The sequence below is a fragment of the Labrus bergylta genome, chromosome 22 (genome assembly GCF_963930695.1).
Source record: "Labrus bergylta chromosome 22, fLabBer1.1, whole genome shotgun sequence".
Classification (NCBI taxonomy): domain Eukaryota; kingdom Metazoa; phylum Chordata; class Actinopteri; order Labriformes; family Labridae; genus Labrus; species Labrus bergylta.
The window spans coordinates 7,789,214-7,805,290 of NC_089216.1; the positions used below are offsets into that span (position 1 = coordinate 7,789,214).

Genomic DNA, 16,077 nt, shown 5'->3' on the forward strand with positions numbered 1-16,077 from the left:
ACTGTACTCAGACCACAGTGCCTCTCCGGTGCTGCTGATTCGTACTCGAGCGCTGTAAGAGCCGTAGCCCCGGGAGATTTTGCACCAAACGGCTGGAAAATTAGAAGGCTCTGCTGCCAACTTTTTCCTCGCACACAAATGCGTATCAAGGGATGAGCTGCGGGTTCTCGGGCATGGGGTGGCGGAGGGGGGGGGGGGCTTATGTTTTCAGAACCGACTTACAAAGGAGGGCTTCCTGGAGGAGGGAGGACACATTCGAGCGTGTGGCGGTCTGAACGGCGAGCCTCCTGCGGTTTAACCAACGATGCAACAGTCAGCTAGTTCAGGCTTCAGCACCCCCCACAGAGGAGAATCTCTTCATCTCCTCATATTAGCAGTGCCCTCTCTCTCACATTACTTTTTGTACATCTTATACACTGTGTGTGTGTGTGTGTGTGTGTGTGTGTGTGTGTGTGTGTGTGTGTGTGTGTGTGTGTGTGCGTCCTTGCTGGCAACCTTATGTAAAAGAAACAAGTATAGTATTTAAAGTAAGAAACTTTAAAAGTTGGACTGAGTGGCATCTTGCTGCATCTTTAAAGCACCTCTATCAAAGCTCAGGGCGATGTAAAGCAGTATTTATTTAGAGACTCATTTAAGTCCAGCATGATTCTCTAATCAATGCTCATACAAGTTGTCGACTAATCCTCCCACTGTGCTCCCCAAACAGGTCAGGACTGAAACTGTGGTGATAAGGGAGAGGAGAGGGGGAAGCTGTTGACATTATTCAAAGGATGAACAAATGAGCCTGCTAATACAAAGAGAGTGACAGCGTCGTACATCTCTAGAAGTAGTGCCACGTCCTTGATCTTTCACACATGCCGTCCGGTCTAATTTGTGTGTGAGTGGGTTTGTAGGCATGTGACCTTGAGGTAACGAGGTCCATTCGGCTGTTGATTGCCAGGCCGCTGTGACGTCGCTGCTGGTAATGCTGGGAATTGATCCGCTGCCAAGCTCCTAAAATTTCACCTCCGAATCTAAATCTCTCACCCCCATCGCTTTTTTGTCTCCTTTTTCCTTTCCGCTCCTTCCCTCTACGTCAGTTTCCTTCTGGCCTCGCTGTCCTTTATCCAACTGGATTTAAAGGCCAATCACTCACCTGTTGCTAAGCCCGCGCTACATTGTGTGTACTTGTGTAACTGCACACATTGTACCGGTTTCAAGTCTTGCCAACCTCATTGCATGCTTGTCATTAAAACACTGACAATGAAGGTCTAGCCACAGTCGTTTGCAGTCATTGTATGCATCTGTGCGTGTGAAGGAAATATAGAAATGCAACAGTAAATAATTAGAGCCTCCTCTCCTCCTCCTGAGACATCCCAGTGTGCTCATGCACACCCACTCATACACCTACCAGACTCACACACATGATTACAGATACCCTCCCACTCACAATTATTACTAACTTGTATTATTGTAAGGTTCAGTGCAAAAGACTAATGGAAGAAAGGGGAGAAATGAAAGACAAAGGGGAGAAAAAGATCCTACAAAAGAAACAAAAAGGACATGTTTATTGGTTCTTGTTTAAATTGCACATATATTTTTATTTTCATCCCTGCACGGGTTATGTACATTTCTTGTTTAAGTCTATTTTTAATTGCACAGTTTAAGTTTGATTCATCTAGGGGTATTCTTTAAATCATTTTTCAGGTTAATATATATGTATCGGGGGGGGATGACATCATCAGTCCATGCCTAAAAAGTACTTATTAACTCACTGATATACATTCATTTGTTTAATGGCAGAACAAATCTCTGGTTAAGCTTTGTTTAGGTCTGAGCACACATTTGGTTCAGTGTGGGAAACGTCCCGGTTTGGGTTTAAAATGACGACTCTGTTAAAGGAGGAATGTGCGACTTTTTGGTCCAATAGATGATGTCGCCCTTGAGTACCAGCACCTCCACCGTACTGAAGCCTCGGTCTCCTCCAGCGACACACCTCAAACCCCCCTCCCCTAGCAATCTGACAATCTGGTGTTAAGCGCAAGCGGCGGACAAAATTGTCTTTGGTTCGAGCTGCAATTGCCTGTGGCCTTCATTGTTGTGTCAGCAGGCTAATGTTAGCGCTTTTTAGTTAGCTCGCAGCTTCACATTTTATATAAATTGACAAAGAATGACTGTGATCTAAAAAAACAAACTTGACGTTAAAATAAGCAGTGAGTAGGTTTTATTATTTGTCTTTTCCTCCAGTCTTTGACTAAAACGTTTTAGGGGAGGAGTCGGCCGTCCCGTCCATGTAAACATGATGTAAACACAGCTATGACAACAACAGAGCCAGCAGGACTCTTTTTTCTCACTCATTGTCGACAGTCATGACTCAGAGAGACATTTACACAGGACATACTTAATTTCTGATATATTTATCTGTAAAATGTTGCACATTCTTCCTTTAAAGGTCCCATATTATGTTTTTTCTGGTTTTATATGCCCTTTATTGTGTTTTCCAAGTGTCCTGTGCATGTTTAGGCAAATCTATGTGCAAAAATTCAAAGTCCGCCTGTTAGCTGTAGCATTAGCCGCATGTAACGCTCGGTTCTAGCCCCCCTCGATAAAAATGTGTCGATAAAGTGCGGCGTCATTGTCAGTGTGAGATCACTGATCTAAGCCCATCGGCTCATTGTGGCAGATCATGTTGAAATTTCCGAGACGCGTGCTGAGCAACTGACCAATAATGACAGAGCGGATCGGCAGACCAATCAGAGCAGACTTGGCCCACGTGGGGTCTAACAGTGTGGGCTCAACAGAGTGTAGCTGACGGACTCAGAGCGGAGAGGGAGCAAGGAGGAGCAGTACATGAAAACAGACACTTTTTTCAAACTTTTGCTATTGTGAATGTACAAAAGTAGGAACATAGATTAAATATACGAACCCCAAAAAGGGCAGAATATGGGCTCTTTAAATCAACTATTTTTCTGAGACATGCATAATTAATCTCCGAATAACAAGTCAACTAAAACATGTTAATTCCCTGTCCTGAAGTTTTTCATTGTGGGTGCCTATGTCTTAAAAACAAAACAACAAAGTCCAGTTGGTGCAGAGCTCACTGCTTCAGCCTGTTATCATATTCTCCACTTAAGAGTCTGATTTATGAGGAGAACCCTCTCCTCTAATTGATTTAGTTAATGTCATCTCTATATGAATAATCTGCTAACGTTTCTCTGCTTTCTCCCATCTGGCTGACGTGTACACACACACACACACACACACACACACACACACCACCCACTCATTTCATAGTCCTAATGATAATGATGATAACTTTCCTATCCCATTAATCACTGTTGTAACGCCACAACAGCTCTCTCGCGCTCTAATAGGCCCGTTTATTCATTTAAAGAAAGCTTAAATAAAGCCGTTTGACACGTTTCCTCTGCTTTAATGCTGCACTCAAGAAAAGTGCTCGCCATTTCATAATGTTCACAGCTGCAGAATTAGAGGTTTGAACTGTATCAGTCTGCAGCTGAGAGTGCACTTTGAGGATTTTTTTTTTAAATTTGATTCCTGACACAGACACAAATTGATTATCTGAAGAGTTGAAGACTAATTTGCTGTTAATCCATTTTTTTTTTTTCACTCGGACTTTACTCGGAGTTTCTCCTGCAAGACCCCCAGTGTTTTTTTTTCCCCACAGCAAGTCCGAGTGAGCGTGATGTGAGAACACAGCAGGATATTCTCGGGAGAATTCAGCGGGAGTTAATGGGAGAGGGGAGTGACGTTTATATACCGTGACTGCTGCACAGAAGATCGCCGCGCACGTAATTAAACTCCTGCAATACGTTTTCTTTTTGTTTGTATTTTACCCGCTCTCTTGTTGACATTGTGATCCTTTGAACTAAACATAGCATTGATATAAAGGCAAATATTCTAAATATATACAAGTCTTTTTTGTAGTTCTGCATGATGTCACTTTGTAGTTTTGTGACACTCATAGTGTTTTTTTTTTTTGAATCTCTGTTGTGGCTTTGTGTTCCTTTGAGGCGTTTATGTGTCTCTTCATGATCATTTTGTATCTGTTGTTATTTATTAGCATCCCTCTTGTTCTGTCTCTTTGTGGTGATGTGTTTCATGATCTTTGGACCTTTTTTTTAGTTTGGGATGCTTTGTATCTTTTTTTGTGCTTTCCTGCGACTTCATTGTCGTCTCGTTCTTCTTTTGTTTCTTATTTGTCGGTGTCTCCATAGCTACCTTTGTGATACTTTGGTGTTTTCCGTAATGGTATTTTTTATGTCATTGTTCTACATTTCTGTGCATGTTTGAGTCTCTTTGTTGTATTTGTGGACGCTTTGTGTCTGTTTGCGGTGCTTTGGTGTTCAGAATGTTTAGTGGCTTTATTTGTGCCGTCTTTCTTTGCTTGTGGCGTCTGTTTGTGGTTCTTTTACATCTCCTTGAGGTGGTTATTTGTCTTCTTTTGGATCTGTGTGTTGTTGAACTCTGTTCATTTGTTTTTCATCGTTGAGTCTCTTGTAATTTTTCCTCCCCTCTTCGTAGATGTTATGTGTCTCCTTGTAGCTGTTTTGCATCTGTTATTTTTTAATTTTATTTTTCTAATTGTCATGTGTTTGTGTCTTATGGCTGGGAGCCATTTTTCAGGGAGAGCCCTTGGGCCCCCCCCCCACCAAAACCCTCAGGGCCCTTGAGCCTGTGCCTGCTAGGCCAGCACAGTAATCCATGCATGACGGGCAGAGAGTGAAAGACAGATTTGTCAGGGGGGAGAGAGGAGAAACAGACACAGCTCACTTATGAAGAAACTTCAAAGTGGGTGTGGAAAATGCGGCTCAAAGAACATGATTGGCCTTATGCTGTTACCACGGAGACTAATGGGATACTGAAGCTATTAGCGCTGTGTGGCCTGGGGTGGGATGATGCCGCGAGTGTGAAAAAGATTAGCGTGTGTGTTTAAAACATAGAGAAGAAGTGCTCAGGATGGAGCGGAGAGCAGCAGCAGAACATATTGGAAAGTGTGTGTTATGTGAAGAACAGAAGTGTGTGCGCGCGTGTGTGTGTGTGTGTGGTTGTATTGACAGGTATACTGCTTGTGTGATTACTCAACTAGTCGAGGGTATAGGGGAGAGATCAGAAGGGATTAATGGAGCTTCCAATTATTGTTGTTGGGTTTGCTTTCTCTCGTTCTCTTTCCCTCCACCTTCTGCCTCCCTCTGACGACACACATGTGTGACCTCTGTCTCTTTATCTATTTCTCTCTCTGCTCTAAGCTCTCAGTGACAAGGGGATTTTCTTTAGCCTTTTATTAAGATCGCTGTTATTTGTCACACAAGCCAGAGAGAGAGAGAGAGAGAGAGAGAGAGAGGGATGGAGGGAGCAAGAGAGGAGTGGGAAAAGGCAGACAGAGGTCGAGGAGGTGTGACACTGAAATGAAAGACAAGGTTGGGAGACAGAGAGACGTGAGATAGAAAGTATGAGGAAGAAACAAATAGAAGAACAGACGATACCAGAAGAAAAGGGGAGCAGCAGGAGGTGAGGAGAGAGGGAAGGGAGCGAGTGAGTGAGCAAAAAAAACAAAAAAAAGACGGGTAGAGACGGCTGAGGATGATGGGAAAGAAAAGGAAGAGGAAGCAAAAAGAAACTTGCATCATCGCTCTAAAACAAGCCCTGGGGCATGGGGAGGATGTTTGTGATGATAAACTCTTCACCCTCACTGACTCTGAAACACACACACACACACACACACACACACACACACACACGCACACACACACACACACACACACACACACACACACACACACACACACACGCACACAGAGTCTCATTTTCTACATGTTAGCCAGCCTTTGTCCTAAGATGTTAATTGAGTCCTTGGTTGTGTTCACTTTAAGGGAGAGAGAAATCCTCATGCTACCACAGGCAGTCATTTCAAAGCACCGTATCAAAAAAAAAAAATATATATAAAAAAAATTAATCTTATCAACAAGTGCAGAGCTTTACGAATGTTTAATGTTTTTTTTTTTTAATTATCACTTTTTCCATTTTCTCCTAAAGAGGGCAGGAAACATGAATCTGTAAAAACGCAGTGCATTGATATATTTTAGTGCTTTCACACTTGCAGAAAACTCCTTTTCAGGAGGAGTTGCACGTGTGTGAATACAAACAGACACATTTTTCACTCAGTTTCTCCTGCCAGCCCCCATTAGGATTGTTTCTGTAAAAAGTCCTAGTGAGCATAATATGTGAATTTTCAGGAGTGCATATTTGAAAACACAAGTCAGATAGATGGAGATGGACCGGGGAAGGGCTCGTGCTGGAAAGCAGAAATGTGAATCTGTATCAGCAGCTCGCCTCATCATATCATGCATCATTTTTTCTTTGGTTTTTTAATGTCACAGCCCATTAAAACCCTTTAAACCCCATCTGGCTGATGTCCTCCTCGCCCACACAAGCTTTCACATGTTCACGCAGTGTGCTGATGAAAAAGAAAAGAAAAGTTTGACTGTATCTTCATACAGTTTAATTTGACAAAAGATCACATAGCAGAGTTTAAAGGTGTACATTTCCCCGTACAATTCTTAATCACAGGAAGAATTAGACATTAGAGGAAAGAACCAGAGAGGAAAAGATGCTTCTGGGAAGATGATGTTAACCCACATTGACTTGATGGCCTGCAAGAAATGCCTGATTCCTCAGGGAATGATTCCTATTCTCTAGTCATGAGCCTCAAGTCACTTTCTCCTTTCCATTAAAATATTCAAGGGCAGCTTTCTTACCAATACTGCCTCATGTCGAAGAAACTGAAAGTGTTTTCAAATACAGAGCAGGTTTCAGAGGTATAGAGAGAGTCACACAGGGTCGCAATGAGGGAGAAAATGTGACGAAGGCAACAGTGGGATTACACACAGGCTCTCTCTCTCTCTCTCTTTTTCTCTCTCTCTCTCTCTCTCTCTCTCTCTCTCTCTCTCTCTCTCTCAGTCTTAACCTTTGTGACCTTGGCAAGAGGCATGATCCGATTTTCTGCACATCATATGACTAAAGCTGACATCTATACATGCATGCAATGCTCTGTGTGTGCGCCTTGCACTTATACTCAAGCATTTATACAGTACAATACCTACACTTCAGACTGTATGCCTCTTGCGATCAGGTGTCTATATGTGTGTGTGTGTGTGTGTGTGTGTGTGTGTGTGTGTGTGTGTGTGTGTGTGTGTGTGTGTGTGTGTGTGTGTGTGTGTGTGTGGTCGGCTGTGTGTGTGTCTTGTGCAAGTGTGCTCTGTTTGAGAGAGTGTGCGTTTGTCTCTGGAGTGATGGATGAGCTCCGCGATGGATCGATGCTGAGCACAGTCCAGTTGGGAGAAACATTGAGTAGCCACTAAAGTGCTGAACACACACACACACACACACACACACACACACACACACACACACACACGCACACACACACAGGCTCACACACACAGCCAACAGCCTGTGACTGACTTTAATATTATATTTATTTATATAAAAAAACGTTATATTTTTTTAAGAGGATTCCACATCTAGAAAGAAGTAGCGGAAGTTTTGCAGCAATGATGCAACTCTAAAGTTTTTTTTGACTCATTTTCATCTTATGAGTGGTGCATCACTGACACCTACAAATCCCAATGTTTGTCTAAGATATCTAAGTCTTTAAAGGCTTTATAAATACATATATATCTACTGTTTTTTTACTTGCAAACACAAGTTATTTAATGCAGAATATGCATTGAATTTATTGGACATGATGTCTGCAGATTGCACAATCCTCGTCAGACCTTTGCACTCATCCTAGCTTTAGAAACTTCGAGCCCACTGGTGCATGTGCAGCATTCTGGAGCGACTTTTAATTCTGTTTGCAGGGGACAGCAGGCCGCATCCCTCATGTCTTTCTTTTTTGTTCCGCTGGGTCGCGTTCGCCCATCTCCTTCAATCTGCACTGTGCTGCAGAGCATGGGCAGCACTCTCTTAACATGGTTGGACAGCTGTATCCACGTCCCAGTGGGGCGCGTTAGCTATCACCCTTAAATCTGCCTAATTACCCATCTCATCAGCCACTCGATAGCTGTAATCCCACCGCCACACACATGCATGGACCACCTCGTTCTCTCCACTTCTGTCGTATTGCTGTGCATCTCCTCTCTGCTGTTCTTGTTTTTTGGGGTTTTATCTCTGGTTTCTTTTGGTCACTACCTTACTTTCTCTCTTCCCCCCTTCAGCTCTCTTTCTTCCCCCTTCTCTCTCTCTCTCTCTCTCTCTCTCTCTCTCTCTCTGTTGCATCATCCTCCGCTCTTCATCTCGTCTCTAATCTTGTCCTCAGCAAGTAACTCGGCTCTCTGAGCTCTGTGCACCAAAGTCAGCCAGCTTCATGGCTTTCCAAGCCTACAATAACTGCTCCCTCCTGGGTTTGCCTCGCCGCCTCATTGCCTCCCTCTCAACTTCCAGCACCACCACCACAACCCCAGTAACCCCCCCACCCCCAACCCCCAGCCCGGAGCTTCCACAGGGGCAGCCAAAGATCAGTCACGCATGCACACTCGTGCACACACACACACACACACACCATGATATAACCATGCACACACTAGCCAAATCTGACACACAGATGAAACACCAGTTAAGGTGCAGGGAACAGCAGCACACACACACACACACACACACACACACACACACACACACACACACACGCACACACACAACCATTAAAGATATGACCAAGATCAGTCACGCTGGCTTCATCTTGGTCGCTCTCGCAGAGGAAAGATAACAACATTGTTAGTGATGGATAGAGAGAGAGATGCGTTCTGGGGGAAGGAGGGGAAGAAAAAAAAAAAGCAAAGGACGGGGCTCTTGGGAGAATAAGAGAGGGAGGGGTAAACAAGAAAAGGGAGGAATGGGGACAGGGGAAAGCTGAGGAGAAGGAGAGCAAAAGAGAAAAATGCATATTTCAGAGGGAGATTAAAAAAAATGAAATTTCATCCCAGAAGACCACGAAGAACAATTCGGGAAAAGAGGCCGGTAAGCTTAGTGAATTAAAAGGTATTATTGAAGCTTTAAAATGCACTCTAGTTCCATGTTCCCAAACATTCATTGGAATAAAACCTCCAAAAAGCAGACTTGCGAGTTGTTTAAAACCCACACTCGTTTTGATCCCCCCCCCCCCTTTTGAAATGGTAGCAGCTGTTGGCCCCCTCCAGGTCATGATATGATACGATGTCACTTTAATAAGCTACGAGAAGAATGGCGCTCTGAAACACACAGATGAGGAATTTAACTTAAAAAAAAAACATCACTGCACTTCTAGGCTTGTAAGACACAAGAAAGAACCCGTCCCTTTAAGGCAAATCAACACCAGGACGGATGAGAGAGAGTGTAGGGATTAAATTATGAAGATACATGGATGGTAAGATGTTGAATTGCCACTCTTTTTTTCTCTCATTTTCTTCCTTACTGTTGTTCTTTCCTTTAGTTAAGTGTACGAGCATATGATTCACTACAGTGCTATAAAACCATGGGAATGACTCTGGATTAAAAACTGAATGGATAAAAGCAATAAAAAAGTAGTGCTCCCCCTGAGAGTTCATCATTGCAGGTCCGGCCACTATTGTTTTGTAGTTATATAACAAGTCTGCTGCTGGAGGGCAAAGACATATTACACAAATGGTAACTCTACCTTCGCCCCCTTTTTTTTTTTAGCTCACACTTTCCTCAGGGTTGTTCCAGCAGTCAGAGGTGGTTTATATATTCTGAATATTCCCTCACGTGACTCCTTAGGGCTACGAGGAAAAGGACAGGTGGGCGGAGGTTATAGAAGGGTGGACAAATGAAAGTAGGAATGCTATCTGAGCCCGCGAAAATGTCATGAATCAAACGTCATTTAACCCTGAGACAATATGCAGTGTGTGTGTGTGTGTGTGTGTGTGTGTGTGTGTGCGTGTGTGCGTGTGTGGGTGTGGTGATTCATGGCCAAAAGAGGCAGAGCCGCCGCTGATGAGATATGAATCAACAGCCATGGTCAGTGCTCTTACTGCTTTCAATAAGCGGGTCGTAGCTTGTGTCTGGGTGATGTGCTTCACAGTGGGCGTGAATATGTGCATTGTCTGCCCTCATCTTGTCCTGCGGGCGCTCTGCACATGCACGTACTTGACATTTTGCAAATTCAATTTTCAGGCCAGGCCAGGCTACAGCGTTGTTGTTGCTCCTTTTTTTTATTTTTTTTATTTTTTTAGCTACTGCCACTTCAGGCAAACACATTTGTTTTTGACCATGGCTGTTTGGCCAGGAGAATTGTCAGGACAATAAGTTGAGCTGCTGTTTTTTTAATTCTACCTTGGAAGTTGCAATATGTGACATTCTGAATATTGATTCAGCTGCAGCAAGAAAACTGTTTAAAACTTGTTCCACATGTTTTTATTTTTATTTTTGAGTGAACCCCCCGTCCTCTCCAACCGTCAGCCCTGCAGTCACTTGGGGGTAGACAGATGGCCCCGCCCCCTCAGAGAGACCATTTCTAGTGACGCAATGACGGTCATCACAAGAGTGCAACTGAAGGAGAATCAACAATAAACTGAAACAAATACCAACTGTGTCAACTTTGAGACGCTTATTCCTCACAGAATCTTGTTTTTTATGCTGCTGTCTATGCCTTACAGAACAAAGCTTGTGAAACTGGATGGAGAGGAGAGACAGACGTGTGGGGACAGGAGGGGAGGGGAGGTGGGGAGCTGAGGGATGGAGGACGTATGTGTGAAGAGAGAATTTGTTTTGGTCTGAAAATCGCAAAGATACGAGATATTCTCTTTAAATATTATTCCCTGGGATACTGTTGGTGACTGGTTGATGCAGTTACAGCATATGAATCAAAGGAGCATGTTTTTAAATACTAAGAGCAGCAGGTGTTTCTTCTTAGTGTAGTGATAAAGAAGCCATCAATCTAACACCTGTTTTGATTAAGTGTTGATCTGCTGTCAAGAAAATGAAAAATGTTCTTGTTCAGTAAATTCAACTTGTGATGAACGGTGGCTTTCATCACTAAGTGAAAATTCGATTTCAAAGTTTCCACTCGTGTCATAACAAAGGCCGCTGATGACAGTTGGATTCCCATTGAAAAGCTTTTAATATGAAACAGCAGCACATGTTGTGTTTACCTGGTTGGGACATAAGGAGGTTGACAAAAGCAAGACTGTGGCATGGATTAAACATGTAAAAGCTGTGAATCCCCCGCGCCTGTCTCTGCAATTTATATCCAGAATACACCAATTATTACAAACAAGAGTTACGCCTCCTCTCCTCTCCTCTCCTCTCCTCTCCTCTCCCCTCCTTTCCTCTCCTCTCCTCTCCTCTCCTCTCCTCTCTTCCCATCCCCTCCCCTCCCCTCCTCTCCTCTCCTCTCCTCTCCTCTCCTCTCCCCTCCTTTCCTCTCCTCTCCTCCTCTCCTCTCCTCTCCTCTCCTCTCCTCATCCTACCATGAAAGTATTTACCTTGATACAAACACATGCAACAAATACACATGAACAACTGAACACCTGTCAGCTTGATTACAGTAAAAGCAGAGCCAATGCTTTTCTCAGGTGTGTGTTTTTGCATGATAATAGTTTGCATATGCACAGTTTGTGTGTCTGCACATGCATGCGTGCATTTGAATTACATACATGTCTGCATGCGTTCATGCAAAAGAAAAACATGAGCATCATTGTCGATCTAGAGAAAAGTCAGAACAGGTCATGGTGTGTGTGTGTGCAATCTGTCAGATTGATTTATGTCCTACAAGGAAAAGGCTTGGGGAAATACGGAACACACACACACATGCACAGGCGCACACTTACTGTAGATACATGCACTCATATATGCACAAACCATTTACAAGGTTTTGGAACGGTAGAAACTAAAATCAATACAATAAGAGGTGCAACTGTTCATCATATGTTTTGCACAATAAGCACCAGCTTGCCCTATTTATCCATGTTACACTGAAATCTGTGACAATTAAGACTAATCCTAAAGTCAGCGTCCTTCCTCCAGGATGCATCAATTATAAAGATAAGGACCTGTTCAATCTCCTTATAGTGTTTTATAATTCTGTTTGACTTCATTATGAGGAGTCTGTGTATCGCCTCCTGCATATGCTCCTATTTATCCTTTCACAGGGAAATTGCCTTTTTTTTTTTCAGGTGATATTCTCAACCTTTCTGTATTCATTTACTTTCTGTCACGCAGCCTTGCACTTTATTTTCAAAGGGTTGCACTTAAGTCAGTGCTGAAAATTAAAGACCTTCTTGACTCAGCGCAAAAGGCTAATAGCTTTTTTTTTGTGTGCATAAAATGATGTATGGAAATTCTTAACACCTGACACAAAAGTGAGCTCTTAAGCTGAAATTCAGCCACAGCTGCATGTTCAACCTGAGCCGTTTAATTCTGTATTCAGCCACTGTTCTGCTCACATTTAGCCTCCGATTCCAACAGTTTGAAATACTATCCAGAGAATGTGACAGAGGAACGCAAACTGTGGCTGAAAGTGAGGCTGATTGTTTACTATTTAGGATGGCATTAAACGAGCAATGATGGGTGGATAGATCAGAGGTGAAAGGAAAGCGAGCAGAGATTATGGAGTGGTGCTAGAGACGTGAAGTGGCGCGTAGGAAGAGAAAGGCGGAGGACGACAGGACATTAACTTACAGAGATGCTCGCACCAGAAGTGAGCCAGAGGTGAAGGAGCCATGGTGGAGAGGCTGAGAGGGCGGTGGAGAAGGAAAAGATGGGCAGGCGGGTGAAAGAAAAAGAGGAGAGAGAAAGAAGGCTCAGAGGTACTGGTGAGTCAGATGTTGAGGAAAAGAGGACATGGAGTCATTTGTGGGAGGTCGGGCAGATTAGTTTGTGTGTTGATTTTGCCTGGATGTGTGCACTAGTTAAATCTTTACACCATTTAGGAGGTAACTTTCCATTTTCAACATCAAAGTATGCGTACAGGTGTTTGGAGAACTTCTATGCACAAGCAAAAATCAGTTTAGAGCCTCAATGACATGACTTAAGTAATTTTCAGTGAACACATTGAAGCTGTTTGATTACCAGCTTCCTGCAGCCGCTCATCTTTCCTGCTTTAGGTTAGCAACTTGAGGGTTCATTAGTGACTTCTAGCACAACAAACCTTATTCTTTAACTTAACTGCTGATGGTTGAGTTGCTTTATGTGCCAGCTTTTTAGCGGGAAATAGAAAGAATGCAACAAAAAGGCAATATTTCATCATCACCATCTCTTCCTCCGTCTACTTCTTCTGCTCCTGCTGCTGCCTCAACTTTTCTTTCAACTCTCTGTCAACACTGAGTGACTCACAAGGCTATGGGCTGCAAGGCTCAGCCTCCGATTGCTCTTTTCATGTGACACCTGCATTATTATGTAATCCTGAGGTTCAGTCTGGAACAGAGGCCTCAATTTAAAAAAAAAAATCATCTTAGTTTAAAAGCCGTTATTATTTCATTCAGTTCAACCAATGCTCAAACTGTGCACATTCTTTGTGAGCGTGTGAAAAATTGAGTGACTAATTACAAAGTCAGGCACCCACAGAGGAGTTTTCACGGGGCTCCCCTTGACGCTTAATGGTGTGTTACGTGGCCAAAACGACTTTTGAAGAGGCTACTTAAGAGACTAGGGAAGGATTTTTTTTTTTGAAATATGTGAGACTTCAAAATTTCCCTCAGCACTCTTAACAGCAATCTCTAAGTCTAATTTCCGACCGTAATGGAGAAAAAAAGCGGGGTAGACCGAGGAAAAGGAGGGAAGCAGTAGCGGAGGAGAGATGGGATTGAGCATTGAAGTGACAGGTTGTTGTCAGAGTAGCGAGACCCTGGAAGATAGATGAAGACAGGGTCAGCAACTCCCTGCTAATGTCACGAATGATGACTAACTGTGTGTGTGTGTGTGTGTGTGTGTGTGTGTGTGTGTGTGGGGAGTGTGTGCGTGTGGGAAGACGGGGTCAGCAATTTATCCCCCAAGGCTGACTAGTTTAGAGTATGTGTGAATGAGTATGCAAGTACAAGGTCAGCAACTTCTATACTACAAGGCTGACTGATACAGTTGGTGTTTGTGTGTGTGTGTATGTGTGTGTGTGTGTGTGTGTACTTCCCGTGTTTGGTGCGTTTGCAGGGATTTGCCCTAACTCTGCGAGTTCAAACTGTTCCTCCTTGGTTTTTTTTATTTCTGTCTGTTTTCCTTCACAGCATATTAGCTCTGGTCCAACATAACAGCCGCTTGGCTTCCTTGTAATGGAAACATGTTGCTGTTGTAGCCCTGCTCTCGACTGCTTGTTCTACACTCCCCAAATGTTTACTGATCAACACTGTATAGCTGTGTCGAATCTGCAGCAAAGTGCAGCTTTTACAGCTGGCTGCACACACTTGCAGTGGTGTGAACTGACTTTCTTTTAAAGAGGTACGCACAAGACACTTCATTATGGAGTCCATGATTTGCACAAAGGTACAGGGGATGCACCGATCGCCCCACTTAAAACGTTATATTTTGCTGCAGACATTAGTGTTCACAGTGCAAAGAGACTGCCCCAAGTTTGAACGTATTATTGTGCACTTGCATCAAAAGATCCATGAGCAGCAGCAGCAGCAGCAACAAGGGACCTAGAAGATTCCTTTGCCCTGAGCTCCGCCTCCTCCATGGCTCAAAATGAAAAAATAACCCCACTAAAATTCTAACACTTACATAAAAAGGGAAGTATTTATGTTTTTGAGGGCTTGTGGGACTAAAGCCATGGGGCGCCCACCCCAACCACTGAGCCAACTCCAGTTACATTTTTTTAATGTATGCTATCATAACTGATTCTAAGAGTTTTCTGTTCATCTTTCAGGGATGAGAGTCCTGCCACTTGCTTTGCCTCGTGCTGTAAGAGTCAGTTTATAGCCTGTGTTGCTCTGGGAGATTCACGTCTTAAAGTCTGAATGGAAAACAACCCTTAAGTTCTGAAGTACACATACATTACAAATAGAGTACAAATGTGTTTGTACCGTCTGCTCTGTGGTCCAGAAAAAGAAGAAGAAAAGAGGTTGCTATTGACTTCTCTACACCCCACATTTAAAATACGAGGTGATTGATTTTTGAGGAGCTCAGGCCAGCTTCATCCACCTCAGTGTTATTACAGACCTTTATTATTTTAACTTTATTACAATCGATGGCTGCAAGCGTATCATTATTAACATCATAAATACAGGCTCTTTTGTAATGACCTACATTTATGGCTGTTGTTTCGTTTTGATTTGTTTTTAATCTACCATAAAGCTACCTCTATTGAGTTCACTTAAAATGAAGAAAGTCGTCGCCGTTAGCCACCAGACCACACAGCTGTGGATTCATTTAAACTTTTATCATTTTCTACACGAGGAGGCACTTGAGCTGAGATGAAACAACAGAAGGTGTTTTTATAGCCAATAGAAGTAATAAATGAGTAATTCAACGGCCTGGTGGGATTGAAGGGTTGACTAACAGCTTGATCTTTCTTCCCTGTCTCTGTGTACCTCCAGGATTTGGCCGTTCCACTCCACACGGGCCGAGTAGAACCAGTAGAGTCCAGTGAAGGACCTGCAGCAGCAGCAGCAGCAGCAGCGGAAATGGCTCCAGCAGCCATGTCCCTGCCTCCATCCTCGCTCACCTCTCGCCCCCACTTCCGCCTCTCTTCATCCCTCTTCTTCTTCTTCTCCTGCTTTCTCCTCCTATCATGTCCTGGATCCGTCCGTGCAGGTGCGCCTGAGAGCAACTGCTCGGCTAGTGGAGACCCGTGTCAGGAAGGTGAGCAAACTGGCCTTTTAATTGCATGAATGAAAGGAGGGATTACGATGAATACACAGGATTAATGTCTTACTATTAACCCTTCAGTACGTGTGGCTTATTGAATAATTAAGTAATGACAGGGTTAAGAAGACTAATGTTTGGTAATCTGTGTAAGCTATTAATATCACAGCGGTTTATGAAAGCTCAACAAAATGACGTTAAAGTTCATCTTTGATACACAGCAGATTTCTGCAGGCCGTTTCGAGGAGACACTCAAACTTTCCTGCACTTTTTAATTGGCTCATTTAC

General features: G+C 43.4%; 1 protein-coding gene across 2 annotated transcripts in view; it reads left to right on the forward strand.

Moving 5' to 3' along the window:
• The window catches only part of slc8a4b (solute carrier family 8 member 4b), a 98,130-nt gene that overhangs the window by 28,688 nt on the left and 53,365 nt on the right, over positions 1 to 16,077 (forward strand). For both annotated transcript variants that reach the window (XM_065950111.1, XM_065950112.1), the window contains one exon: positions 15,522 to 15,786. In XM_065950111.1, coding sequence (XP_065806183.1) covers positions 15,522 to 15,786 — 265 coding nt within the window. The remainder of the gene's footprint in view (positions 1 to 15,521; positions 15,787 to 16,077) is intronic.